At 48.3% G+C, this 27,653-nt stretch overlaps 1 protein-coding gene across 2 annotated transcripts in view; it reads left to right on the top strand.

Annotated features, from left to right (window-relative positions):
- LOC146811369 (active breakpoint cluster region-related protein-like) overlaps positions 1-27,653 on the top strand; it is a 220,913-nt gene that overhangs the window by 99,863 nt on the left and 93,397 nt on the right. For both annotated transcript variants that reach the window (XM_085618487.1, XM_085618486.1), the window contains 7 exons: positions 1,410-1,517; positions 1,947-2,001; positions 8,497-8,549; positions 10,024-10,164; positions 13,923-14,035; positions 19,818-19,986; positions 21,086-21,211. In XM_085618487.1, coding sequence (XP_085474613.1) covers positions 1,410-1,517; positions 1,947-2,001; positions 8,497-8,549; positions 10,024-10,164; positions 13,923-14,035; positions 19,818-19,986; positions 21,086-21,211 — 765 coding nt within the window. The remainder of the gene's footprint in view (positions 1-1,409; positions 1,518-1,946; positions 2,002-8,496; positions 8,550-10,023; positions 10,165-13,922; positions 14,036-19,817; positions 19,987-21,085; positions 21,212-27,653) is intronic.

Below are 27,653 nucleotides of genomic sequence, written 5' to 3'. Positions count from 1 at the left end.
ATTAAACCCTGCTGAGGAGGAGGATCAGGCGTGGAAAGACCTCTGAACTTCTGGTCAAGAGATATGAGTAGTGACTTTTCAGTTAACAGACCTCAATCTTATATTTCAACTCATATTAAATCATACAGGTTGGGTATAGAAGAAAGGTTGAGTTCTCCTGGGGTACAAGATGATATTTCCTGGTTGCTTTACGCAGCCAGGGCTTTGGAGCTTAGTGTCATTACCTTTCTCACTTTCAGGCGAGGCAGACATCTCGTCCCCTAGACATGAATAATCCCCCTCTCTTGCAACACGTTTTAATGGCACGACACATCCACGCCTTCTGCGGCCACTGATTGGCTTAGATCAGATCTGCACATCAGGATTGCTAGAAAATGCCCCTGTCCCTCCTGGAACACGAGATGAAGGTCAGGGCACTTTGAACAAAAGTGCTAGAGATCACTGATCTTGTTACCTTGAATGAAACATTCAGGGGACTATAAAGAGAGTGGGTTATCTCAAATTAATTCACAGTTATTCATACAATGGGCTTTGGACCAATTATACTTGGCTTGCAAAGAAAAGTACAAAATGGTAAAATGAGTCCCGGCTTTTCCAGAATTTACTGATGCCCTTATCACTGTGTGTCTGTGCACTAGAAACTGGATGTGTTGCATCTTTGCCAAGAGAGCAGACATACTGTAAGAACACATCCACAATCTAAGATTGACTTTGCTAGCTCTGCCACAGACAGCCGGCTTCCTCTAGAGGGTTTAGCTCCTAGCCCTTTCTGTGCATGAGCAAACATCCAATCGGTTGACAGCTTTCAAGGGGGTCCTCAAAAGAGCTACAGAATTTCCTGGTCTGCCCTATGGATCGAGATAAGGTAAAGACAGACAAAACGCACAGGAGAGTCGAAGCTCGGAAAATGAGAGCAACACAACATACAAATACTCAACACACTCACAGCAAAGGCAAGCGACCAAGCTACTATCATCACACCTTTTCAAAAAGCTGGAAAATATCAGGAGTGGTATGAAGCGAGGAAAACGGGTGATAGCAGAGATCATATTTTTCCAGCATTGATACATGCCAGAGAAGAGCATTGGCCTGAACCATAGACCTGAAGGAGAAACCGGGAAGCAGCAGACACTGGAAGAGACCTCTTTCACAGCAGGACGTAGGATGGTGCAGAATAGAAAGATGGGCTTTTTCTCAGTTCTGGACACCATGACGTAGCTTATGAAGGCTTGAAGAAACATCTGGAAGAGTGGAGTACCTGCACTGCAGCCTGATTTAGACTTTCTTTCTTACACACCTCATTTCCTCCTTCCGCTCTCTGAATTTCTTTAAGCTCTATATCCTTCTCTTTCTTACTTCTGCTGTGTCTATCACCTTTATCAGTCCATCTTACTTATGTTTCTCTACAGGTGACCCAACTGGGTGTATATCGCTCCTATATTGGTAACCATCACCTCGCTCTGCAGACAGTGAAGAAGTGTTCCAACTCAGATGGACGCTTCCAGAAAGTGGCTGAGGTAGGTACAATACCAAAGGCAGGGCTCATGGGGAGACCCTCCCCCACCTGCCCTGAGAATGTGGATAATTAAACCCTGTATTAGAGACATGGATTCATGTTGGTAAGACCCTCTGAGTAAAGGAACTGTCCTGTCGTCTTCAAAGATTATGTTGAGTTAATCATTTATTTGATGGAGTAGCTGCTATATCCAATAGGAGATCAATATTTTTTATGGGACATTGATCTGTTGAGATAAATACTGTATTGCACCAGAATTATTGGGAGAAGAGGTCTGCATTCATGTGCATTCCTGCACTATGCATATTCCATTGGAAATGGGCTCCTACATCCTCTTTAGTTGATACATACTGAAAAGATTGGCTGCATGTGAGGTGATCTTCTGGGTTCATACAGCTGTCAATTTCCCTGTCATCTCTCTCTTCCACAGGCAATAAAGCTGCCGATCTCTTCAAAAGATGCAAAGTCTATCTACACTCTCGAAGGTGAGTATCTATTCAGACCTTTCCGCAGTCAGTCCAGAATTCTGGATCTCACCAAGCAATCACTACTTTGTTGGGGCATATATGGAATCATTCAAGGGTTTTGGAACTCTAAGTCACTCTACACTTAAGGAGATGAAGTCCATAGGGTTTTGCACCTCATTCCAAGGGGTAGTTGTTTGAAACACCATTAGTGTTTTTACTCTGTATTGGACTACATAATGTTTGAAGGCCAACTTCAGCTATAGCTTTGAGCGCCGTGCATTTGGATCTTATGCTGAGCATTGAGGGCTCGAAGGGCTTCTATATATTTGAAGAAAAAACATCTTTGAGCATTAAGATCTCTACCAAATGGGGCTTGAGGCCATTGATAGGTTTTGAACAATACGATGTTTTTGTATTGGACGTCATTTGGGGGCTTCAGGGCTGTCTGCTCCTATTGACGGTAGAGTGGCATAGGTTTTCTGTTGAACTACACTAGTTCTTGTTGATGGTGTGAAGGTCCTTGTTACCTTCTACATTGAATGGCAGTAGCTTGTTTGAAGACTTGTGTATCTTTGGCTGCTTTGGTGGACCAAGCCACTTCGGGTCTGTTGGTCTTGTATTTAATGCCTCTAACTTGTTCAATGGTTGGTAGATCGTCTGCATACAGCGACAGTGGGAAGCACATGATGCTACAGAACCACATGATGCTTCAGGAGTGAATTAATTATGCAACCAGCACAGGCAAATAAAGAGGCTTTCTATTTTGGTGAAAATATTTAGTACATTCTGCGAGATTCGCTTTTAGTTATTAGGACATATTAACAAGCATGTGTTCCTATAGTTAACAAGATGGCTCAGAGAAGGAGGTGCCCTTGAACTAACTCTGTTCTGATCTGTAGGTCATGAGTTTGAATGTGGAGAAGGACCCATCAGCCATCCATTCTTCAGTGGTTGGAAAATGTAAATTAGTTTAGGCAGACCTTAAACATAGGTGCAGCATTTGGAGCACGAGATAAAAACTACACCTGGGCAGAGTTCGCGGAGTTCCTCTGCAAAGTAACCCAATAACTCTGCCGCCCTACGTGGAGTTCTGCAGGCAGCGGAGTGTGTTAAGTTGCGTCGTTCACGCTGATTATTAGCGCCGGGTGTTTGTCCCACGCTGTAAAGTTAGCAAGAAGGGCACCACGTCCAGCGCAAGAGGGCGCTGCTTCTTTCTGCTGCTCGAGTAAATGTTCTGCTCGAGTGGCAGCTCCCTCAGTGCGAAAGTAAGGTTTCTCAATGCGAGCAGTAGTGATCATCAGCGACCGCCCACATTGAGAAATCTCACCGGGAGGTGATCTGGAGTAAGAATTTCCTCACTTGAGCTTGCCAACTTAACGTTGGCAAGCGCGAGCAAGGAAAAAGCTCCGCTCCAAAGAGTTTTTCAGAACTCCGCACTCTACGCGAAGCGGGAAAAACCCCACAAACTCCGCCAGTGGAGTGGAATTTCACACCCAGGCCAAACAAATTATTTTGACTAACGGGATCTCAGTGCTTTGATGGTTACTTAAAAACATACACACTCAGAAGGTACTGTTCAACGTGATTCTAATGATTTTGTCTTACATGGAAGGACAATATTACCTAACATCAAATTAATAGTGTTCTCCATGTACCTCAGGGTGAATCTGGTTGCGCAAGATATGTTTATTCAATGTTTCACTCATCAAAGAGAAATACTATGTGTTGGACTTGGCCCCTTTCCCCTAAATTTTTCGCTTTTATGGGAAACCGCATGTTACGTGAAGGCATGTGAAATGCAAAGATTGAATGTGTGCAGACTGAGTTTCCCCATTTTAAAAATGTAACTTAAAATGGATGCCAAAGCTGTGCGGTTGCGCCGTTTGACTGAGCTAGGGTGACAGTCTAGTGGTTATTTCCCAGCAGCCCCAGCTTTCGGAGGGAAACCTGGCACCCAGGGTGCTCTACCCCTCCCCCTAGGCCAGTTAGAGCCAGTCTCCCCAGACGCTTCTAGAAGCTTCTGGCACTGTCTGGAAGGTGGGGTGAGGGGCGTATAAAGGGCGGAGCTAGGTTGCCATGTGCTCAGTCAGAGGGTGGACCTGGGAGAGAGGGGACCTGCTGCCGGGGGTTACCGCCACATGGACCTGTGTGCTGGGCCCTGAGCCTACCTACCCCCCCCCTACTGTCCACAGGGCGAGGGAAAGCTATAGTTGGGGCAACGCAGTCCTGGAGAAGCCTTCGCAGGAGTTTTAGGCGGTAGGGTTTAGTCAGGGACCTATGCCTCTGAAAGTGACAGGGCTTAGGTGCTGCCTTTCAAGTGAGTGAGGGATCCTGAACTGCCCACTGATCTGGCCCGGCGAGAGGAGAACCCAGGGACGACAGGCAGAGACTAATTAGTCCGCCTGCAGCCACCAACGCAACTTCCCCCCTCAAGAAATCCTCAACCAAGGGGCAGGAACCAGAGAGCGCTATTTACAAGCTGCCTGCAGAGAGAGAGCGCTATTCACAAGCTGCCTGCAGGGAGAGAGCGCTAAATCCAAGCTGCCCGTGGAAGGAGAGCGCTATAGCTGGTGAGCGCTATATTTGAATTGACTGTGTTAGCTGGTGGGACTGCCCAGCGCCGAGGAAGCGCTATACTCCATAGCCCAGGGGCGCTGTGTGGCCCGGAAGATTTGGTGAGGTGCAAGCGCCGCGGGTGCCCACCCCGCGTGGTGCCGCCTTTAGTGGGTGCCTACCCCACCTCAGGGTTGTGGGAGTAGCGGGAGCCCACCCCGCGTGTGTGCTGTACCGTCGGAGGGACCCTACCCCTCATTGCGGGACCGAGGAACTAACCAGATCACCGCCGTAGCCGGTGTCCACCGAGGAGGGGAAGCGCTGTGCCCCAGTGCGCCACGGCGGCACCCGAGGCCCAGGGAGGGCCGCCGCGGCTTCAGCGAAGGCCGTGCTAGGCCTGAGTCGCGCGGGCAAGCGTTACCCGGCAACCGGGCGCCGGCCGTGTCAGTGGCCGCACCCCCTGGAAGCTGCGACGGGATTGGCTTTCGGGATCAGGCCCGAGAAGAAGGACGAGGAGCCGGCGAGAAGAGGAGCTGCGGCCTGGGGGTCTCTCCGTGCACTGAGGAGAGCCCCCGGTGCGGCCGAAGTCGTCTTGAGCCTTGTGGGCTTCGTGTTGCAGCCCCGGGTTCCAGGAGGGGGGCCCGGGTGAAGAGGGAAGAAGCGTTAAGGTGGTCGCGGCTCTCCTATGCTGAAGAGAGCCCCGCGTTGGTAGCAGAGAGGCGGAAGGTCAGGGGCCCGAGGCGCATTGTCGGAGCCTGCCCCCACCGCCCGGGTGAAGCCAGCAGAAGCGGAGGACCCCCTCAAGATCCCCGGTGAGTGGGGACCATCAAAGGAGGAGGGGGGGGAGCAGCGGGGCACAGTGTCGGTGCCCGCCCCCGTGGGGCCATCCCCCGAGACCAGTAGAGTGTTCGGGGCGGCCGTGCCCCTCCAGCTGCCCCGACTGGCAGTGGGCAGCTGCAACGTGTGCCTAATTGGCCCGAGGAGCCTCAGTGAGTCGTGAGTGGGCTCTAACGTCGTGTGGGACTTTTGGAGGAGGGGGGGCAACGGGGTACATTGCCGGTGCCCGCCCCTGGTGCCAGGAGCCTGCACAGCTGCCCCACCTGACAGCGGGCAGCTGCAACGGGTTGAAGTACTGGCTCAAAGCCCCGGAGGGCCGACTTGCCTACGGACGGGCTAAGTGGACCCCCCCAGAGGAGGCATGAATTGGGCCTCATACCGGCTGCTGAAATGGTGACTGTAAGGAGGGGACATGCTTAAGGCCCCCCCCTTGGATGCCCTGACTGAATGAAGTGCTGAAGGCTATAAATACATGCCAGGGTTTGAGCTTTGATTTCGGGCCTAATGTTATGCTATGTGCAACGCTCCATTAACATGCCCTATTTGAAGCGCTGTTGATTTTCCAGGTGCAGCGCTATGTTTAGTTGCCATGCTCTGGGTGCTAGTGCCTGGCTTGGTGCAGCGCTATGTTAAATGGCTCTATGGGAAGCGCTATTATTTTGTTCTGTGCAGCGCCAGTTTTAGATGCCAGGGTTTGATGTGTTGATGCACTGCCTACCCTAATTTCTGCCTCAGGCTCAGGAGTCAATCATATTGGTGATGCATAAGGGAATGCCATGATGTTTTTTTTCCCGGTGTCCCGGACTATTGCTGATGTTGTGCCATGATGCTTTTCTTGCAGGGTTGCAGCTGATGAACTTATTTTTACTATCTTCTAAATCGCAATGATTCCGGCAGGGGCCCGATTGGCCCTGCCCTGTACATAATTCCCCCCTGTAAATTTGAACCAAGCGCCAGTTGGCGCAGTGTAGAGATTACCTGACACCTTGTGGTTTTGACAATACAAAAGTTCTTTTTACCTAAACTGGTGTAGTGTCTCTTTTTGTAGTGTGCCTTGTGTGTTGCCTGTGTGTACTGCGTGGATGCTTTGCACATTTCCTCCGGAGTTTGGCCCGCCCGCTCTGCAGCACGCTACCCGTTTCCAACACTATATGTATACATTTCTTGTAATTTGTGGTCATTAAAAATGTGCCCCTTTAAGATCTCCTGGTGCATAGTATTGAGGTGTTTTATGCTCACGTTTATAGGTTACTGTAGCCACTCCTTTCAAATAAAAAAAAAATCACTATTCAAAAGATGAGACCTAGTTAAGAAATATAACATCTTTGGGATTATTCTAAATTGTGAGTGCCCATTTACATCAGTATTTGGTCAAAAGTTGAAATAGTTTGAAATATAAAAGCTAGAAAAAAAAACGGTTTGGAAAAGCATACCATTAGTTTTAAAAGTCATTTGCAAGTTAGAGTTCAAGGAAGGAACCTGGATCAGGGCTGGGTTGACAGTACAGGCTAGGCTTAGTGCTCGGTCATGTTTAGATTCAGGGTTCATGTTTGAGGTAGACTTAGGTCCTGGGGCGGGGTTAGGGTTAGAACTAAGTGTTAGATGAAAGGTTACAGATACTATTAGGGTCGAAGTCACGTGGCGCAGCGGAAAGGGGCAGGAATAAGCTAACGGTGCCTTTGCGGCACCGCCGAGCATATTCTGAGTTGCATTTCCATCACCCATTTCATGGGGGTGAGCCTGCCATGAAAAGAGTGGCAGGGTTGGCACATGTTGCGCCCCCCTGGAATTGCAACCCCCTTCCTGCACGGTGTAGCATGCACAAAATGTTGCATGCCACACCATGCAGGAACATACTACAGGTGCTCTATCACAGCAGCGGTCTGCTGTTAAGGCTCTCCTATGAGCCTAACACACTCGCTGCCGTGAAACCGCCGCAGCACTGCCCACCCTGGATTCAACTCAGAATCCGGTGAGCGAGCGCACCACGGGCTTGGCAGTTCTCCTGCCAGCACAGCAGTGGCAGTGCTGCAGGAGGACTGCCAAGCTCGTAATAAGGCTCAAAATGTGAAAGTATTTGTATATTTCAGACCTACGTATTGAAACCTATGCATGTTGAGATTTTGTTTTTGGCTTTAAATTTTGAAGTAAAAGTATTTTTAGATGTTTTTTGCAACTTGCGTGGACAACCCTCCTTTTATTTGCTGTTTTGAGAACACTGCCAAATAAACAGGCATGGGCATCCACTGTCAAAGAAAGTGAAAAGAATTAATGAGTGAATTAGTGAACAATAGTTAATTTTTCTTTCTGCTCAGTTTGAAACATATTTAAATATGTAAAATGATTGTGTCCTAATGTAGATAAATGCACATCTTGCAATGCATCCATTATTAATATTAACACCATCTTGAAAAAACCATCAAGTGTTTAGTGCCTGAATACAGCACAATCAACAGGCAGAAGGTCACAGTTACGTTTTCCAAAGTACCATGAGCTACACAACATTTCACATATTTCCTTTTAGTATACTTTCTATTTAAGATAAGGTTGAGGTTTCTACCTTAAGCAGAAAGTATACTAAAAGGCGATGGGGCAGATTTATAAGCCCATTACGCCACTTTTGCGTCACTTTTCCCATGTTAAAAATGACGCAAAAGTGGCGCAAGGGGCTTGTAAATCTGCCCCGATATGTGAAATGTTGTGTAGCTCATTATATTTAAAGTGACAAACAAGAGCACACCATTACACAGAAATACTATTGCCTTGTTAAAAGCTTAGTAGCAGTGTCCCCATATATACCATAGACCCTAGAATACCCCCACTTGTCTTTGGATCTTATATTAAATTAATATAATGGGCTTGACCATTGACACTGTAGCAGGGGTTCCACCACCGGTAGTTCTACCATGTTTGACATTCGGTGTTACTTAAAAGATGTTGTACAATAGCTCAGTGAGTTTAGTATTTCATTTTTCTTGGGTTTAATGTCCAAAGAGATACACCTGATGACTATCTTGTATTAGGCTCGACTGCCAGGTTTTCTGTCCAAGAGCGTGGCCATATGTATACAAGTAACTTTGCCCAACCAATGATCTGGCTCAAGCTGTTTATTTTTCCTTTCAGAGCTTCTTCTGACACCCATTGATCGAGTGACCAGGAATACTCTGGCTCTTCATGTAAGTTTCGCCGGACATGGCTTCCCTTGCATGCTTCGAACTACACCTTCTTTGAGGTTAGATGTCCACACATGCCTGTCCTATTCTGCTCAGCTAAAGGGCAGGTGGGGTCTGTTTTACAGACATTGTTTGTGGAGAACAATAGAGGTAATTGTGTTACCGAACTGTCCATGAGCGATCATTACATTAATGGCAACAAGTCATAGGCAAGGGAGTAGCCCGAAAATTAAAGAACCCCCCCACTTTGAAATAAAAGCTCTGATGGCACAAAGCAAACAAAGCAAGTGAGCCTACTCCTCACGAGAAGAGATCCTCTGCCTCTTCTATCCAGGATTCTATACATTCACCTTTCTATCCTCCTGCGGATATCCACTGTTTCACCTTTACATTCTTACATCCATTCATTTTTGCATGCATCATTCAATCTTTCCGCATTCCATCAGTCCATCTACTCTTCTATCCACTGATCCGTCCATCATACCATCCATCCACCGTACCATCTATTCACATGCCATCCATTATCCTTCCATCCACTCTGCCATCCATTCGCTCAGCCTTTCACCCACTTATCCATCCCTTTACTCTACCATCCTTTCATCTGTCTATCCACTTATTCATTCCTTTACTCTGTCATCTATCTATCTATCTATCTATCTATCTATCTATCTATCTATCTATCTATCTATCTATCTATCTATCTATCTATCTATCTATCTATCTGTCTGTCTGTCTGTCTGTCTGTCTGTCTGTCGTTGTCTATCTATCTATCTATCTATCTATCTATCTATCTATCTATCTATCTATCTATCTATCTATCTATCTATCTATCTATCTATCTATCTATCTATCTATCTATCTATCTATCTATCTATCTATCTATCCATCTATCTGTCTGTCTGTCTGTCTGTCTGTCTGTCTGTCTGTCGTTGTCTATCTATCTATCTATCTATCTATCTATCTATCTATCTATCTATCTATCTGTCTGTCTGTCTGTCTGTCTGTCTGTCGTCTGTCTGTCTGTCTGTCTGTCACACAGACAATCCTTTCACCTGTCTCCCCATCTATCCATTAACTTATTCTTTCACCCATTCATCCACCCACTCATGTATCTACCTGCTCATCCCTCTAACCTTCCTTCCTTCATTTCACCCATCCTTCTATTCAATATTCCTCCTCTTTCCCTTTTTTATTTACACTTCTTTTGTTTTTCCGTGCCCCCGCTTGCTCTTCTGTTGATGCTGCATTACTTCGTAGTGTTAATTATGAGATTTTGTCTAACGAGTTGCAGACAGAAGAGACTTACACAGAGCCAGAGCCACGCTGTAGCTGCCAAAGCGGGGGATCACGACGCCCCTGGTCATAGGGTTCTCACTTTCTTGATCTGCCTACCCTCTCACGCACTCTCCTTCCCTCTTGATCAGTGTGTCTCTCAAACCTTTTCATGCCCTGTCCTTGTCTGGTCTTTGGTCCGCAGGACCTGTTGCGGTACACCCCGAAGGACCACCACGACTATCCCCTGCTGCAGGATGCCCTCTGCACCTCCAACTACTTCCTCTCAGGGGTGAATGAAGAGATATCTCCCCACAAGAGCAGTGAAAGCTCAGCCGCGTCCAAGGTGAGTCAGTCTGGATGGTGGACCCTGTGTCTTCCATACCTTGTGTCCCAGTCAAGGTGTATATGTCTGTGTGTTGCATTTTCCCTCTATCAGTCCTATTGTTCGTTGTCTATGCTTAAAATCTATCTTTATACCTGTACTGTTGGTTCTGTAAGTTCTAGTGTGCTCATGATTGTTTGTCACATTGGGCCAATTTTCTCTCCGCCCTCTATGTTATTTACTTCCCAAAAGTTTCTAATTCGTGTTTTTTTAAAAAGTTTTCAAGGATTTTTTAGATAGGTGGGTTATATTTAGGAAAATTAAAACGTGACATTTAAACATAAATGTTAGAGAGATAAAGTATAGGGGTGGAGGGTGTACAGTTGGGGGAGGGAAGGTGACATGGTTGAGGATGCCTGCTTATGTTTTATCTTTTCTCGTGTCATTTATGTCATGTCATGCCATACCACAACACCACATATATACTCCTGGCACGTCATAAGGTACAGACAGGCATGGAACTGAGACACCCAATGAACTTGTTGAAGCATGTCACATTGTGGAAGGGTGATGCTTTATTGTCCATCAGCATTATCTCTATCTTGACTTTTCTCAAGGGCAGACTACTCAAGCACATCCACCCGTGGAGCGCAATCAGACAGCTGAAGCGAGTGCCACTCCGACACCACTTCGCCAACTCAGTATCATCGGTGTACAGCTGATAATCCCTCTTGTACTCCACGGGTAGCCCACCTAGCTGCTGGATGGACACTAAATGCTGACACAGAGATAAATATTCCTTGAGTTATTATGCGTCATTGTCCATGTCCACCAATGTCTCGTCTGCTCGCTCTATTTAGAGTCCGATGAGCCGTCAAGCTTCTACCAGTGGAGCCTCCTCTGGCTGCATCTGGAAGGCTTTCTCCAGCCAGCATGGCCGGGACCGTCTCGGGAGAAAAATGTTGACTAAAGAAATTCCACAATGACTGTCTGGCATCAGGGCATTGCCAGCGGGAATGTGGGCACCCCAAGGAGTGGGGAAAGGGGATACATTGTCAGTAGCCACATAATAAGTGTCCTACACATTAGTGGCACTTTTTGGCCAGTGCCACATAAGGGAGCCATGGGTTACAGGGAGGTCTTTCACTATTACTACTGCTAACTACATCGGCTTGGTGCCTAATACCCAAGAGTGTCTAAGTGTGAAACCGAGGCGGTTCCACCAAAGTGATGGAGGAGTGACCACCCTCGATCAGGTGGCCATTAGATGGTATTTTTGAAGTTGTTATGAGGATCTACTGGACAATGAAGCCAGTGAAGGCTCCACCACGGGTAAAAGGAAAGCCTGCCTTTCCCCTCAGTCTCAATGAGATGGAAAAATATTCGTTTGGTGTATGGAACATCCACTGTATTTTGGCAAATATCCCATCCCTGTCCACCTCTACATCAGCTCCTAATACCGGAACTGAAGCTTTGATAGCTATCTCCACGTGTGTGCCTGGGGAGAGCAGGACTGACCCCTTCCTGCCCTTCATTTAGTCCAGAAAGGCACATTGGTTTCCGGGTTGCTCTTTGAGAGAAGGATACATTCTCTTTTTTATGGGATTTAACTTGAGGTTTTAAATACTTTATTGTCTATATTCAAGGCCAAACTGTAAGCCCTTCTCTTTCAAAGCTATTTGTATTCAGTCCTCTTTTCCTGATCGCTCCTCGCCCATCTTCTTCCCAGGCTGCCCATGCCAGACACACGGAGTATCTTCTTATGCTGGCTCCTGTCCGTGTTCCCTTCCTTTCTCCCCGGTCCTCTCCCTGCTCTCTGCCGCGTGAAGCCCTATCCACGGCCCCAGCCCGTGGCGTCTTCGCTGCCGGGTCACTTTAACGTCCCATGGTCTCTGCAGGCCACTTTCCTCCATCTTGGTGAACATCCCCCGTTCCTGTCATATACTGAGACTGCGGGGGACTAGGGCTGACGAGCGGGATGCACCGTGCCACGTCTATATGGCTCACCCTTCACCTTTTACATTATGTAAAGCCTGTGTGATTGTGTACATGTGGAACTTGTTGCGACATGTGTAAGGTTTGTGCAACTCCTTAACCGCATGCAACGTGCTGCTTCCTGCTATTGAGTGCGATGTAAGCCCTGCAGCCAATGTCCGAGGCAAAAGCAGATGCATAAAGAAAGAAAGAGAAAGAAAGAAAGAAAGAAAGAAAGAAAGAAAGAAAGAAAGAAAGAAAGAAACGTGGAGACTGACAGAGGTACAAACAGTCACAGAGAGCTACAGTAAATACAGTTTCATAAAGAAACAAGAAACAGAAAGATAGACGAGGCAAACTAACAGACAGGAGATACACGTATGAGAGGCGAGAGTAATATCACATTAATAATCAATGCTTGGGTGAGTCGGTCAGAACACTGTAGCCATTTTATTATGGTAATTGTTGATTGCCCACTGGTGCACAGATTGCTATTGAACACGTTTTTTACTATCCATACATCTTTGAAAATAAACACAGCAACCCTTACTCACACACATGTAGGCATGTATGCATGCACACTTCCATCCATCACTATAATGTGTTAGGGAATAACACAAGAGTTTGCCAAGAATACAAGAACAGGGGAAGGGGAATATTTGTGGCATTCATTACCAGTGGACAACCAACTAATGGTTGACACTGCGCACTGTGCTGAGAGTAGCTGAGACCCTAAATAGGTAGTCACCTTAACATAAAGAAAAATCAAACACAACGGTCCAAATCAAATGAACATATATTAATTCATATATGTACTGGATAGATACACAGGTTGTCAATCCGTTAATGTAAAATCACAATAATAATATACAGTCATCAACTGCATGTATTTCTAACAAAGCATGAACATAATACATAGTACATTTGTTTGATCACATGATGACATGATGGTAGGCCCAATGCATTTCGGGACATTGGTGTCCCTTCGTCAGGGGCAATCTGCAAACAAAAATGAACATAATGATCATGGATATTACTAAAACCTACCATCATGTGATCATGTGATCAAACAAATGTACTATGTATTATGTTCATGCTTTGTTAGAAATACATGCAGTTGATGACTGTACATTATTATTGTGATTTTACATTAACGGATTGACAACCTGTGTATCTATCCAGTACATATATGAATTAATATATGTTCATTTGATTTGGACCGTTGTGTTTGATTATTCTTTATGTTAAGGTGACTACCTATTTAGGGTCTCAGCTACCCTCAGCACAGTGCGCAGTGTCAACCATTAGTTGGTTGTCCTCTTGTTCCTTTTCTCAAATGCCCGATAGACAGCGAGCATAACACTGCGGCACCTGTATCAAGAATTGCAACTAGATAGTAAAGTAAGCAAACAGGAGTGCGCTGCTCCCCAACTACGTATTATTCATTACCAGTGCCACTGTTTGCTATCCTGAAGGATTCTGCATGCCACAGGAATGCCAGAGCAAAGTTTTGATTAACAAACGATTTGCATAAAACAGAACCAGTGCTCCATACCTACAGCAATACGCATTGTGGTATGCTGCATAGCAATGGATGCACGCATGTGGAGGCAGACAATCTGAAGCATTTTATAAATTCATATCTAATGACCTCTGCTGTATTACCTGTGCAATAGATTTGCTCTAAAAATGGTAAATTAGTTTTTCCATATATGTAGTTCTTTTTGCTCTTGCTTGCTCTATATCTTTTCCACTCTCCACCTACTATTGCATGTCATCCATCATTTTTCTTCTCCGTCTTACAGAAGCGGAATCTTGTGAAGGATGGCTTCCTCATCGATGTTTCAGACGGGAGTCGGCATCTGCGCCATCTTTTCCTATTCAGCGACGTCCTGCTCTGTGCCAAGCTCAAGCCAGGGTGAGTGGGATATGCCCTGCCGCCAGCACGGGTCAGAAAGCCTTGCCCATGCATCAGCCAGAATGAGGGCTTCTTCGCCATCTGTATACGTGAGCTAGATCTTCTCTCTGCCAGGCCCTGGTACCCCCTGCTGGGTGCCAGTCTTGGTGAATGGCACTTGTCCTTGTGACATTCTGGCTGAGTGAGACCTACCTTTCTGCGGGCCAGGGTAACTGGGAGGTCCAGTGCGATCCAGAGTGAGAGAGACCTTCTCCGGTGCTAGCTGTGGTGAGACCTTCTTCACGACTAACCAGAGTGAGCAAAACTTGATCAATGCCAGCCAGGCTAAGTGATACCTGCCACAAGTTAGCAGAGATTAACCCTGTTCTAATGCCACCCACTAAGTAAGGGAAACATACTCCGGGACCTGAGACCGGTCCTCATGTCAGCTCGAGTACCCAAGAAAGAAAAACTATATATAGGGTGATATTTAGCAGATTCGTGCATATCTGCTGGAGTTATTTGTTATTTCTTTTAGCAGGGGCTCTATTGTTGCCTGTTTAAAGCCTTGCAGTACTGAATCCTGTTAAAGGGAGGCATATACTAGACTGACAAGGCCTGGTCTTGATCTGTCAATGTCATCCTAAATTACTGTACCTGAGCCTCAATAGGGTGGGAAGCTGAATGTTTCTACGTGCTTCAGGGAGTTGGGCAAGGTTACCCATTACACCAAAATTGGGATATCTCGGTCCTAGTGGGCATCACTGGGCTGATGTTTTTTTTGTAGGTTGTTCGTCATTGTGTGCCATATCTTCTCAGTTTCTGCCTCAGTAAAGGATAGAAGTTCATCACAGAGTTGGGATGAGGAAAGTGAAGAACTCTTGTTTGTTTCAGGTTTAATACCTCTAGAAGATCTGAGTCAGCTTGTTGGTTTGGTTTGTTGTCTGGTCAGTTCATGCGGCGTAGTACACTCTTTCTCTAGGCACCACTGTGTGATATTGTCCTATAGAGGCTTTACACGGCAGCATCCTACATTATTGGATTCTGCAAATTATTTGCAGCAATTTTATAGTTTATGTCCTAGTCTTTTCAACCTAGAGGGCTGTATTGCAAATCACTTGTTGCCCACCTTATTTGTTGCTTTCATATCCGAGTTAACTTGTTAATGTTCTGGGTGATGTTGGTGTACAATATGGTCTCCTTAATAGATCTGTAAGGACCTGATCCATCCCAGAGGGAATTTTATGACCATCCACATAAGATATGTTTTCACACAACAGAACTAAATGGGGATCATTTGCCCAGTCAGTGGCTGTCCTGATAATCAAGTATGGCTCTTGCCTTATTTAAACTATGTTGGAGAACACTGGTATCTAAGGCATCAAGAAGTTACTCAGGACTAACCTCTCCTGAGTGTGGATCACCTCAAGTTATTACCAGATTGTAGTGTTTAACTATCTGGGGTATCTATGTTCAATCGAGTCTGAACAGATAGGAGCTTTTCGTTTAATGTAAACATTGATTGTGCTGAACAAGTGGGTTGACAATGTTCTGGACTGGGCATCCAGTTTTAATGCGTTAACACCACAGATGAGAGCTAAGCCAAGGGTGTGAGCACATTTACAGGTTGGGGATTAACTAGATGAACTCTGGCAAACCCAGGTGGGCGACTGCATCTGATGTGTGTACCTTGTGTGTAGGGTGGTGGAGAGTTTCAGTTTCTGGCAGGATGATAATCTGAGAAGACAGGGATAGATCAATGATTCCCTCAAGGAAGGAGGCGCTGCGTCATGGTCTGTGGCAGGCAGTGGTCAGGATGGGGACAATGTGACTCTGGGGAAATGAGTGTTGGCTCAAGTCCGCTATCGTGATACAACCAAGAGTCTCTAAATAAATAATTGTAATTACTGCCCCTTTGCCAGATTCACTGATTGATAGATTAATTGGTAGTGAGATGCAAGCACTTCATCTAAGATAGTGGTGGCGTTGGCTTCAAGCCAAGATTCAGTAACTTTTACTAAATGGCAGTTTTCCCGCTTGAGACTGTTGTACGCTTGGAGCCAATTGTGCACTGATCTTGATGACCTCGACAGGGTTATTATGGGGCTGGGTGGATCTGCCTTAGAAGGGCAGAAGACTGATAAGTCCAGGTCAAGGGTTGGAGGTGTTATTGCTGGTGCTGACCTGGGTGTGTCATTCTTTGTGCCTCCTGATAGCAGATTACTCTGCTTCTAGTGCCCTTCATGGTGTTTGTTCAGTCTGAATGGTTGGTAGGTGGTTGCTGGTTTAGGGCAGTGGTGGTAAGTCAGTCTGCTAGCCAAACATGAGATTTCAGGAGGTGCCATATTATTGGCCAACAGCATCCATCATTTCCTTAGGTCCTAGATGCAGTTTAGTCTGTACAGCACACTTTACAAATTTAAATAAAAAGAGAGTTGAAAGTCAACAGATGTCAGAATCCTGATGATGGCACTATGATACAAGCTAACAGTGTAATTGTCCCTATAAGGATATTTTTCCCTGGTGAACATTCTTAGGTGTAGGGGGGTCTTGGTGTGCGATGTTACTGCTTTGTATAGGATTTATAAGTCTATAAGGAACTCTCTGTTGTGCAGAAGAGAAGGTTAGTTTTTGCATTTTCCGATTCTCCATGGATGGATTTATGTACTTCTATCAGGCATTAGCAGAGGAGGTGTGAAAAAAAATGTTATTTTGAGGGAATTGAATTCTGAATGGCAGAGATGGTGGGGTCTAGTGATCTCTTTTTGGTTGACTATGACTGAAAATTACGGGATGGTTGTGTATTCACCAACAGTGAGTAACAGTAGGTGAAAGGTTGGTGGTGTTATTGATAGTTGGATAGCTTTTATTTCCCACCTATCTGGAGGAGTTCCAGGCTCTTGGTGCTGGAGCCTTCACCGTTTCAGTTTGATAGAGCACCTGCAGTGTTGATACAGTGTTGCAGGTGCGGGTGCCAAGATATATTCTCCTGATGGAAGTTAGTGCTTCCCTCCATGGCTTTTGCACCTGACACTGTTTTGTTATTATTAATCAGTGGTAGGTGATTTTTGCAGTTGCATCTCTGCTTGCTTGTTTAGGGCAGCTAGTGGAAATTCACTTCGAATATTCTCTTATGTGTTTTTTGGAAGAAGTAGCTGAAATTCAACAGGAGTTGGTTGCCCGCCTGAGCAGTCGTCATACTCACCAACTGTGCATTACCCATTAAAGATGTTTGTCTGTCACTTTGAGTATGGTTTAGTGAGGTATAATCAATAAGAGTGTGCATGCTCAGTGAGTAAGGTACCTCAGTGATCGCTTGGGTGGGATCTTGTTCCTCGATTCAGCATTATTAGAGGGAGTGCTGATTATATGTGTGTGTGTGTGTGTGTGTGTGTGTGTCTGTCTATCTGTGTCTGTGTGAGGTATAAAGATATCTTGGGAATGATCTATCCTAGGAGTAAAGGGGTAGGTGTACATTCACCAACTATGAGGACGGTACGCTTTATAAATACCCCTTGTGATTAGGATGTCTGAGCATCTAGCTTTGAGGCCAGCTGTGGCCCGTGCAGGTAAAAGCGGTGGCCCGGATTTCAACAGACAATGATGAGGCAAAATTAATTATTTATTTAATTTTCCCTCGTCATCGTCCGTCGAAACCCCCCCCCCACCCGGCCCCACCACTCTTACTGGCAACGGGGCAGGCAGGGGCTACTGGGCCTTGACTGTGGTGGTTGGGGTTGCTGGTCTCCGGTGTCCTTGGATTCTTACTACTGTGGCTCTGCAAAGTGGTCCAAGTACACCCGTTCTACACTTGATTCTCAGGGTGAAGAGGGTGAGCAGCCAACGCTGTCTCAGGCAGGTAGTGTGTGGGTAGAGACTAAGCACTCAAACGACAAACCCAATGTGTTGTCCAACCCACTGCTTGTCTTAATAAGAGAGAAGTATTTACCGTCACTCCAAGAGGAGATATTACACTATTACACAGTAATGGAGGCTCAAGTACAAGGTTCTTGTAAATACACTACTGGCCTTTAGACAATTTCTACGGCTTCCACATCATAAATGCCATTTTAACACAGTGGTTACAGTTACCCTACCAACTACAGTCTTCTAACACACACCATTGGGCAGGAATCAGACATGGGTATGAATTCACTATTACGGTTGTGCGAGAAAATCCCATGGCCTCAATTATGAGTCCCCTTATGCCCCCGGAACGTCACTTTTTGTGATGCTTTGGTGGCGCAGGAGCCTGCTCCATAGTTATGAGGCAGCACTCGGCCACTTTTTTGGGCTTAATGCAGCCTCGCAATTATATTCCTCTTTAACGCAGTTTTCTGCGATAAAGGGGCGTGCAATGGGTGTTGCTGGGGCGTTCCCAGCAACATCCATGGCATTTTGACTCTGCTCCAGGTTTACGAGAAATCGTAAATATGAGGCAGCGCCAAAACCTTACACCTCCCCAGGGGACGCGTAAGAGAGGCACAATGAGAAATATCTTTATTTCTCCTCATTTTTCTGCAGCACACATAGAAAAAGAAAAAAGCCTCTTGTGATTGTTTTTGTGCAGGAAGATTTCCCTTCCTGCACAAAAACAATCATCTCTGCAAAGGAGGCACCCTTCCACCATGGTGCAAAGGTGCCGGCGTTGGCGCAGAGTCAAAAGGACAGGAATGTGCTGTACCTGATAGATACGGCGCATTCCTGCCCTTTTCTTTTGTCGTAGGGCAGCGCAGCAGCAAGGCCTGCTGCGCTACCCTACGGCAAAAACCCATAAATGAGGCCCTAGGTTTGCTAACTCCTACGTCAGTTCACTTCATATTTGAAAAACAATAGTTCAAGCTGGCAATCATTAATAACTGGATCATGCAGTCAGGTCACTCAGGCGAGGTCTACATGTTTTTTTTGCCATGCAGGGGACATTCCCATCCCAGAAAATGTCTATCCTAATTCAGAAGGTAAGGATACGCCTATTGCTTTTGCTTACTACTGTTGTTTCACTCAACAAGTCTGGCTGCTTTATACTCGCAAATGCTTTTGGTGCCCTTAAGGGGTTGCAGCTGAAGTGTTTCTTAGCCAGATCCTGAGAAAGGCCCCTTATAAGTTATCCAGAAGGGTGAAATGTCAACTGCATAAACTTTCGACTGTATTATAAGACCATTGCTAGGCCACAAAATGTTTTATTGATTTAACTAGGCATTTGCCTTTATATCATTTTTCTTGTGTATCTTTCACGTGTGTCATATTTTCATGCTGTGCACTATTAGCACTGTCACACACCCTGTTATATAAAAAAATATACTTGAAGTTACACATAGGCTACAAATGTGTTTGCAGACCTTTAATATTTTGGCACTACAGGGTTACAAATTAATATTCAGTGTTTTTGTTCTGGCTCTGTATTTATTAAGTGTCCCCCTGATAAACCTTTAAGTACATCAGGTTTTTGGGCCAAGAGAAGCATTTGGACTCCCTTGCATCTGACTTTTAAACTACCCAAGGTTTGCTAAATTGAGGTTTGCCCAATTGTTTGGAATACAATAATGACCTATGGGAAAAGGGCAACCATTTTATGTGTGTTTAAACCCATCATATTGCTATGGGTGGAATGTGTATGTAAACATATCAAAGTCCTAAGGAGGAGGGATCAAACAAGTTAAATCTATATAAATCCATAAAGAGAGCAGCCATGCTAGACATCTTTTTGTTTAAAATTTGTTTAACCAGTCTGGGTGATATAGACTCATTATTGGCAGGTTTATCACTTCCTGCTTCTCATTGATCTTTTTCTGTCCTTCTTCAGGAAGCTGGAGGGCTACAAATGGGAGTGGTTTGTGCCGCTCACTGACCTGACCTTGCAGTCTCCACTGGAGAGTGAAGTGCCGCTGCCAGTCCTAAGTGAGCCTCTGGAGCTTCTTGAAGATGTGCGACTGAGGATCTATCAGGCAAAGCTCGAGCTGCAGGAGGAGAAGGTAAGATCACAGAGATCTCACCATCAAAGCAGGATCTCCGCTTCACTAGTGTTTGTGCCAAACTTGAGCCATGACTGATTTTTTATGCATCATAGAATGGACTCTAGGAGGAGAGGAAGGACCTGGATTGGAGATCAGGGAAATCTTTAGGAGGAGGTTGTAAGCCTGTGGAGAGCCTCATGCAACAAAACATTGTGAGAGGATATTGAAAGGAGGACAGTACATGACAATCTCCACTCCCAAAATTGCTGCAGTTATGTTTATTGTCTTATATTGTGGTGTGTTATTCTTCATGTAAGGATTATAATGCTTTGGCCTCGTTTGTTTTGTGGGTGGGAACTTGGTTCTGATGGAATGCTGATTCTTGTCCTGAAATTGATGTGGAAATTGGCCCTCCTTGTTTGATGTTGATTGTGGATTGCTAATTTATTTTGTATCAATGTTTGTTTTCTTCTTTGGTGCTGATGGTAGCTGATGTCATGTCTGGTGTGGAGGGTGAGTTACCGCCTTCTCTATTCTTAGTGATGGATTGCTCTCGTGTCAGGTCTGATACTGATGGTGCATTCTATCTACTCAGTTCTTGTTTTGTTCGAGACAGTTTATTTTCTCCATTGTCAGGTGTTGTTGTGGGGTTGATCATTGTTCATGTGTTTAAGTCCATTTTATGGGGATGATGGTGACCTGATTCATTTTCTGCTGTTGATGCTGGTTGATATTTTGTCTGGGTCAAACTTACATCTAGTGGTAAGTTGTCCTTTTACATTTCTAGTATTCATTGTTGGAGTGGTCCTTTATGTAGTGTTAGTTGTGAATTGTTTTGCCCTGAAAATTGTGGTTCACTCTTGTCTTTTTGTATGTTATTGGTTGAATGGTGATCAGTAATATGTCTCGGTGAGTTAAGAGATCGCTGTTGACTTGTGAACAGATGATCACAAGTGGTCAACTTCAGCTCCCTGGGTTAGTTCAATCAAGTTCCATTAATTTGGGTAACTGTAATATCTCTTATTTACAACAACATGAAAAAGAAAAAGAAAAACTAGGAAAAAATGGGTACTTAAAAACAAGGTAGCCTTATCTTTATTTTTGTTGTCTTTTTCAGAGGCTCACCCGGGGATCTCTTACACGATCAATAGAAAAAGCTAAGAAGAAATTGATAGACAATGAGCTCTGGCTGCTTAAGAATGCTCCTACGATACCACTCAATATCCACAGCAAGAATGGCAAGGTAATGCGGGTGAGGTTTGGGAAGGAGGTTGTTGGACTTGGCCCTCTCTTCAGGGTTACCCCCAAACTTTTTGCCTACTTCCTCCTGTTTTGCTGAATTAGTTTTTGTCGACTTTTGAACTCTGTGCACGTTACCACTGCTAACCAGTGCTAAGGTGCTTGTGCTCTCTCCCTTAAACAAGGCAAAATTGTCTTACACCCAATTGGCACATTTAATTTACTTGTAAGTCCCTAGTAAAGGTGCACTACAGGTACCCAGGGCCTGTAAATTAAACGTTACTAGGGGACCAGCAGCAGATATTGTGCCACCCACTTAAGTAGCCCTTGAAACAACATGTCTCAGGCCTGCATCTGCAGCCAGTGTGTCAAGTTTTAAACTGCTATATCAACCTGGCAAACTAAACTATTGCCTGACCTAAACCTGCTTTTATACGTACATAATATATAACCCCTAGGATAGGTTCTAAACAGCCTGTAGGGCAGGGTGTGGTGTATTTAAAAAGTTGTACTTTTAAGTTTTACTTGTCCTGGTAGTGAACAACTCTCAAGTTTGTTTTTCACTATTACAAAGCCTACCTCTCCCATAGGATAACACTGGGTTACTTTATTAGTTTGAATAAGTGATAACGTCTGAATGGGAGCAGGTACGAAATTTATGTTTTGTGTTTGATGAATTGTAATTTAAAACTCTCTTTAATGGTAAAGTCAGATTTTAAGTCACATTTCTGAAAATGCCACGGTTAGAAAATTACAGTAAAATAGAGCAAACCAGTAACCCTTTGGGTGCTTGATTAAATATGAACAAAATAACAATGGTCTTTTATACGCCCAAGTGTTAAAGTATCTTCTTTGTCACTTTGTTGCTCAGTATTAGTATATATTGTCTTGGATATAAATACTATTGATCACATTTATTCACCATTTTTTAGCCAGGCATTAAATAAGCCCCTTCTCAGACCTTTGTTTTTTTGTTTACTTTTAGAAATTTGGCATTTTCCTATCCTAACTATTTGGTTTCTGTTTCCTGGGTCACATGACGTGGTGTAATTGGCAGTTGGCCTTTGTGTATTCCTCCCAGGCAGCATCACTGTGTTAGCAGGATGGGCTATCATGGGTTAATGGGGGTGGCGGGGCTGAGCTGCCTCCTACCACACTTACACTTCAAAGGCACTGGCCCAGCTCACACACAAAGGACTTCACACTAGCCTATTGTGCCCCTAGACAACCAGAGACCATGACAGGGGGGCATGAAATTCCAGGCACTCTGTAGGGGCAAAACTCTAGAAGCTTCTCCCACTTCAAAGTGGGCACCAGGTATAAAAAGGGGATGTTCAGACCCACTCTTCAGTGCACTCCTGGGCCTGTGAATACTATAAAAGAAGGATGCCCTGCTGCCTCCTATTGAGGCCTCTTCTGCTTGCTGAGAAGGAAGACGGGACTTGCACCCTTTATCCCAGGCTGGAGTGACTTCAAGGGTTTGCTGACTGACCTCCTGTTCTGAACCACAGGGACATTACAAGCTCCAGAGGTCTCCCTGCATCTGCCCACCTGATCTGCTGCTTGAACCTGCTGCTTAGACCTGCTACCAGGACCTGCAACAGGCACTGCCTGAGCCCTGCTGGCCCCTGCTGGAGTGAGTTCCGGATACACATCATGTTCTGTACCCTTGTGGCATCAGTTGAGCTAATCTTTGAAGAAAAGGTGAAATCCTGAAGTTATGGGCTCTTTGAGACTACAAACGGCCTTGTTCGTGCCAAGATCTTGCCACCCGCACCGACCACCAGCAGTATGCTCCAGTGTAACCGACTCTTCGCCCTACAGCAACCGCCAGTAACGACCAGCAACGCGAGATCTGCACTTCCCTACAGCATCAACAGCCCGCAGTAAGCATGAATCTTCAGAACGACGCTTGACATGAACTTCCCATTCAGTGACAACTGCTACGATGTCCGGCCTGCTCTTCGTGCCACAGCAACAACCATTCACCACACTCTCTATGCTCCTCGCGACCTTCTCCACTGTGAACAAAACTCTTCTCGCTGAATTTTCGAATGTAACTTTTTCAGTGTGACTAACCTGGTCCCTGTATCTGGCCCACACTCAAGGGAGGTCGGCCTGAACTTGTGACTTTCATCCAGTCTCGGATGACCAGATAACATTGAGTGGTGCTTTGTTATTTTTTGGCGCTATACTTAATTTAAACCTTTGAAATTGCATAACTCTGGTTCTGCAGGTTGGATTTTTGTCGTTTTTGATGTTAATTTTTTTTATTTGACTCTATTGCACTAAATTATTGTGGTATTTTTCTTGTGTTGTGTTTTCACTTTATTACTGTTTGAGTACTTCATAAATACTTTGCACATTGCCTCTAAGTTAAGCCTTACTGCTGTTGTGCCAAGCTACCAGAAGGTTAAGCACAAGTTAATTTAGTGACTATTTGTGCTCGACCTAAAAAAGATTGTGGCTGTTGCTTGAGTAGGATTCACACCCCTCTCAAACAGCAACCACATTTCTCACAGAAGCTAAGGACAAGGCTCGGGAACTGCAAAAGGCCCGGTGTTTAGATGAGGGCTGTGCACATTTGACTGGTATGGCTTGCAAAGCCATAGTAGGGTACGAAGACTGGGACTGAGTTTGGGAAAAATTTTTACCTTAGTGGAAAAGCAGGAAATGTACAGAGAGATGCCAGTCTCCAAGGCTATCTATCGTCAGGAGACTGAGGGTGATGGTCATCTGGGGTCTCTGAACCTCTTTGAGGGTAGACTTGAGGTGTCTAAGGATGAGCTGTAGGTCCCTGATGAGGACCTCTAAGAGTCAACTAGTTGTATTTGACAGGAAGCTGAGGGTCTCTTATAGTTGGTGGTGACTAAAGCAGAGCGATATAAGGGAGCAGCCGGGTCTCTTCCCTGGCTCTAGAATTCTAAGGACTGTACTACTGCGATTAATTTCTAGCCTCAAAGATAGCAAGAGGCCAACAAATATGAAACTTCTTTTCACCTGTCCTGGGCTTGTGCTGAGACAAATATGCCATAAAAGAACAAATGTTGCTTGGGGGCGTGGCAAACTGGCAACCATGGCGGACGCACAGTAAGGGAGCTCTGCGCCCGGACCAGGAAAATCCTGCCTTAATCCTGCATAAATGATCCTCATCCGCAGTAGGGCTGGGCGGACTTTGCGTAGCACCACTATGCAGAATTTTGAAAAAAATGTGGAAAACGAGCGCACATCCTGAGTAGGGCTGGGCGGACTTTGCCTAGGGCAACTATGCACAATTTTGAAAGAAATGGTGGAAAACGAGCGCACAACCTGAGGGACTGTGTGCCCGGGACTGGGGTCCCTCGTGCTTGGGCAGGCTCCCCGATCTCCACGGCCTGGCTGCGTTGAGAAGCAGGGACCGGCCCCGGGCCTCCTGAGTTTCGGTCAAGGCCTGGGAGCCCACGTCCTGCGGCCTGCCAAGTGTCCATCTGCCCGGGACAAGGGTCCCTGGTGCATAGCCCCGGAGCCCTGCAAGGGCAGGCGGGAGCCCTACCGCGAAGGCTCGGTGCGGGCAGCTGGGAGTCCTTTCGGTCCAGGCCATCTGGTCGCACCTTTCTTTCGGTCATCTGGTCGCACGCAATGCTTTCCAATGGGGTGACCAGATGGCCGGGCTGCCCTGGAAGTCCCGATGGGGGCTCATTCGCCTCCCCGATCCCAGGTAGGGCTCCAGGAGGTCGGGTGCCTAGGGTCCCCTCCGTCACTCGGTGCGCATGGTTTACCAGAAAGGGGGGTAACCTTCCTCCGGATTACTAGGGGCAGGGTATGCCGGGATGCACCTCCTGGGGATGGCGGTTCTCAGGTGGGGACCAGATGGGCTAAGCCCGGACGACACTTCCCCGGGGCGTCTGGTGCTCCCTCCTCCAGCCCGCGGCGAGGCAAAGTGCCCGGGACGGGCTCCATGGGTCCCCCGGGTGTCCGGGCCCCGGGAGCTCCTGCGGGCCTCCCATGCCTGAGGCCCAGCGTGGGGTCTACGAGCCCCCCCGAGCCCTGCAGCCCCGAAGCCCTGCAGCCCCAGAGTCCTGCAGCCCCGGAGCCCTGCAGCCCTGAAGCCCTGCAGCCCCGAAGCCCTGCAGCCCTGGAGCCCTGCAGCCCCGGAGCCCTGCAGCCCCGGAGCCCTGCAGCCCCGGAGCCCTGCAGCCCCGGAGCCCGGCAGACCCGGAGTCCGGCAGCCCCGGAGCCCTGCAGCCCCAGGGTCCTGGAGCCCTGCAGCCCTGGAGCCCTACAGCTCCCGAGCCCTGCGCCCCCTGAGCCCTGCAGCCCCCGTGCCCTGCAGCCCCCGAACCCTGCGTGGGCAGGGGGGAACCCTAGCGCGAAGGCTCAGGGTTGGACAGATGGGAGTCCTTGTTTTAGTCCCGGCCATCTGGTCGCACCTCTCCCCTCGGCCATCTGGTCGCGCGCAATGCTTTCCAATGGGGCGACCAGATGGCCGGGCCAACCTGGAAGTCTCGATGAGGGCTCATTTGCCTCCCGATACCAGCCAGGGCTCCAGGAGGTCGGGCACATTCGCTCCTAGGGTCCCCTGAGCCTCGCGGTGCGCGCGGGTTACAAAAAAGGGGGGTAGCCTTCCTCCGGATTACTAGGGGCAGGGTATGCCGGGACACCCCTCCCGGGGATGGCCGTTCTCAGGCGGGGACCAGATGGGCTATGCCCGGGCAACACCTCCCTAGGCGTCCGGGGCTCCCTCCTCCGGCCCACGGCGTGGCAAAGTACCCGGGAAGGTCTCCATGGTTCCCGGGCAGACATCCCCGGGCGTCCAGGCCCCGAGAGCTCCGGTGGTCCTTCCCCGGGATTGAGTCCCAGCCGGGGTCCCCGAGCCCCCGGGAAGCGGAGCCCCTGAGCCCTGTGTGGGCAGGCGGGAACCCTAGAGCGAAGGCTCGGGGTTGGACAGATGAGAGTCCTTTAGGTCCCGGCCATCTGGTCGCACCTCTCCCCTCGGCCATCTGCGCAATGCTTTCCAACAGATGGCCGGGCCGGCCTGGAAGTCCCGATGAGGGTCCATTTGCCTCCCGGATCCCAGCCAGGGCTCCAGGAGGCCAGGCGCATTTACCCCTAGGGTCCCCTCCGTTACTCGGAGCGCGCGGGTTGCCAGAAAGGGGGGTACCCTTCCTCCAGATTACTAGGGACAGGGTACTCTGGGACCCCTCTCGGCCTAGCGGTCATCAGCCGGCAGCTGGAAAGGCCAGGATGCCGCCCCAGCCCTGGGTCTGTCCCGGGACCTGCTGCGTGGCAGGCTGCCCCGGATGAGACCCTGCAGGCCTCCCCCTGCTGGGCTGGGTCCAGGGGCCCCTGGGAGGGCAGCCTTCCTACCCCAGGCTCTGTCCTCGGTCCTGCGGCGTGGCAGGGTGCCGAACGAGTTCCCGCGGGCTCCATCCTGGGTCCTGCCGCAAAGGCCCGGGACAGGGTTCCGTTGTCGCCGGGGAGCCTCCCCTTGCTTGGCTGGGTTCAGGAGCTCCGGCCGGGCCCCTGAGGGCCCCGGGGAGGGCAGCCTCCCCACACCGGGCTCCGTCCTGGGTCCTGCCGTGTGGCAGGAGGCCTGGGACGGGGTCCAGCGGGCCCGGGGAGGCTTCCCCTGCGCCTCCGGGCCTGGGAGCCCCAGCTGGGTTCAGGGGCCCGCTAGGCCCTGGGTCGGGGGCTCTGGCCCTGGGCCCCGTCCCACAGCCTGCGGCACTGCCAAAGGCCCGGGATGGGGTTCCGTTGTGGCCAGGGAGCCTCCCCTTGCTCGGCTGGGTTCAGGAGCTCTGGCCGGTCCCCTGAGGGCCCCGGGGAGGGCAGCCTCCCCACCCTGGGCTCCGTCCTGGGTCCTGCCGTGTGGCAGGGTGCCCCTGCGCCTCCGGGCCTGCGGCACTGCCAAAGGCCCGGGACGGGGTTCCGTTGTGGCCAGGGAGCCTCCCCTTGCTCGGCTGGGTTCAGGAGCTCTGGCTGGGCCCCTGAGGGCCCCAGGAAGGGCGGCCTCCCCACCCCGGGCTCCATCCTGGGTCCTGCTGCGTGGCAGGGTGCCCGGGACGGCTTCCCCTGCGGCTCCGGGCCTGGGAGCCCCGGCTGTGTCCAGGGCCCCGCCGGGCCCCTGGTCGGGGGCTCCGGCTCCGGGCCCCGTCCCCCGGCCTGCGGCACTGCCAAAGGCCCGGGACAGGGTTCCGTTGTGGCCGGGAAGCCTCCCCTTGCTCGGCTGGGTTCAGGAGCTCCGGCCGGGCCCCTGAGGGCCCTGGGGAGGGTGGCCTCCCCACCCCGGGCTCCGTCCTGGGTCCTGCCGCGTGGCAGGGTGCCCTGGACGGGATCCGGCATGCCCGGGGAGCCTGCCCCTGCGCCTCCTGGCCTGGGAGCCCCGGCTGGGTCCAGGGGCCCGCCAGGCCCCGGGTCGGGTGCTCCGGTCCCGGGCCCCATCCCCCGGCCTGCCGCTCCACCAAGGG

The sequence above is a fragment of the Triturus cristatus genome, chromosome 7 (genome assembly GCF_964204655.1).
Source record: "Triturus cristatus chromosome 7, aTriCri1.1, whole genome shotgun sequence".
Lineage (NCBI taxonomy): Eukaryota > Metazoa > Chordata > Amphibia > Caudata > Salamandridae > Triturus > Triturus cristatus.
This window is presented reverse-complemented; position numbering and strand designations above follow the sequence as displayed.